The sequence below is a fragment of the Cryptosporidium hominis genome, assembly GCF_000006425.1.
Source record: "Cryptosporidium hominis TU502 chromosome 3 CHRO013098, whole genome shotgun sequence".
Taxonomy (NCBI): Eukaryota; Apicomplexa; class Conoidasida; order Eucoccidiorida; family Cryptosporidiidae; genus Cryptosporidium; species Cryptosporidium hominis.
This window is the reverse complement of record NW_666287.1, coordinates 45-903: the sequence shown is the minus strand read 5'-3', so window position 1 is coordinate 903 and position 859 is coordinate 45. Positions and strand designations below refer to the sequence as shown.

General features: G+C 35.9%; 1 protein-coding gene across 1 annotated transcript; it reads left to right on the top strand.

Annotated features, from left to right (window-relative positions):
• The first annotated feature begins 72 nt into the window (after window positions 1-72).
• On the top strand, window positions 73-567 carry Chro.30256 (type I fatty acid synthase). The annotated part of the gene is made up of 1 exon (XM_659777.1): window positions 73-567. One exon carries the CDS (start codon window positions 73-75, stop codon window positions 565-567), a length of 495 nt encoding a protein of 164 aa, XP_664869.1.
• The last annotated feature ends 292 nt before the right edge of the window (window positions 568-859 follow it).

Below are 859 nucleotides of genomic sequence, written 5' to 3'. Positions count from 1 at the left end.
TGGGTCAAGGAAAATATATCTATAAACAAGTCAAATGCAAGAGAACTTGTCGAAAAATTAGAATTTACCTGTATGATTTCACCAGAATTACTTGATTTGTTTGACAACCACAAAGTATTGGGACAGTCAATCCTCCCAGGAGCTGCCTTTGTCGATTTTATGGCAACAGTAGCATTGAATTATACAAAGTCGCAATTTACTTTAGGAGTAATTGGAGGAATGCCAGACTGGATTCAATTAAAGGGAATTTTCTTTAGAAACCCATTTATACTGTCTTCTGCAAAACAATACAAATATTTAAATAGACAATTTGATAGTCAAGACTGTTCTGATGAAGATAATTCAAGCCGTAGTTCAGACTTTAATATTATTATGTCAAAAGGTAACAATTGCCAAATAAGCATTGAATCTTCATTGAAAATGGACGAAGAAACCGTTGTATATGCAACATGTGATGAAGTAGAATACTTGTCAAATATTGAGGCACAAACAAAAAGTTTGTGTATAATTTCTGAATGGCCAAGCAGCGAACTTATTTCAAACTCAAAAAAAGTTTCCCAGATATAGTGACGCTTTTCTGTCCATTAACAGCTGCCAAAGAGGCAGATTCTTCGAGGCCAAATCTTTTAATTGTATCAACAACTTGAGATTCAGTGAGTCTACAGGCTACCATGATTCCATCTAGAGCAGGTGTAGATGCCATGATGGTTGCTCTGTGTGTGACCAGAGTTAATGCGTCTTCAATTGTCATTACTTGACTAATAGTCGCAGCAATAAACTCTCCAAGGCTATGTCCTAGTACTGAATCTGGTTTTACACCTTTAGAAATCCAGGATTGTGCTAGGGATCAAGCTTATAA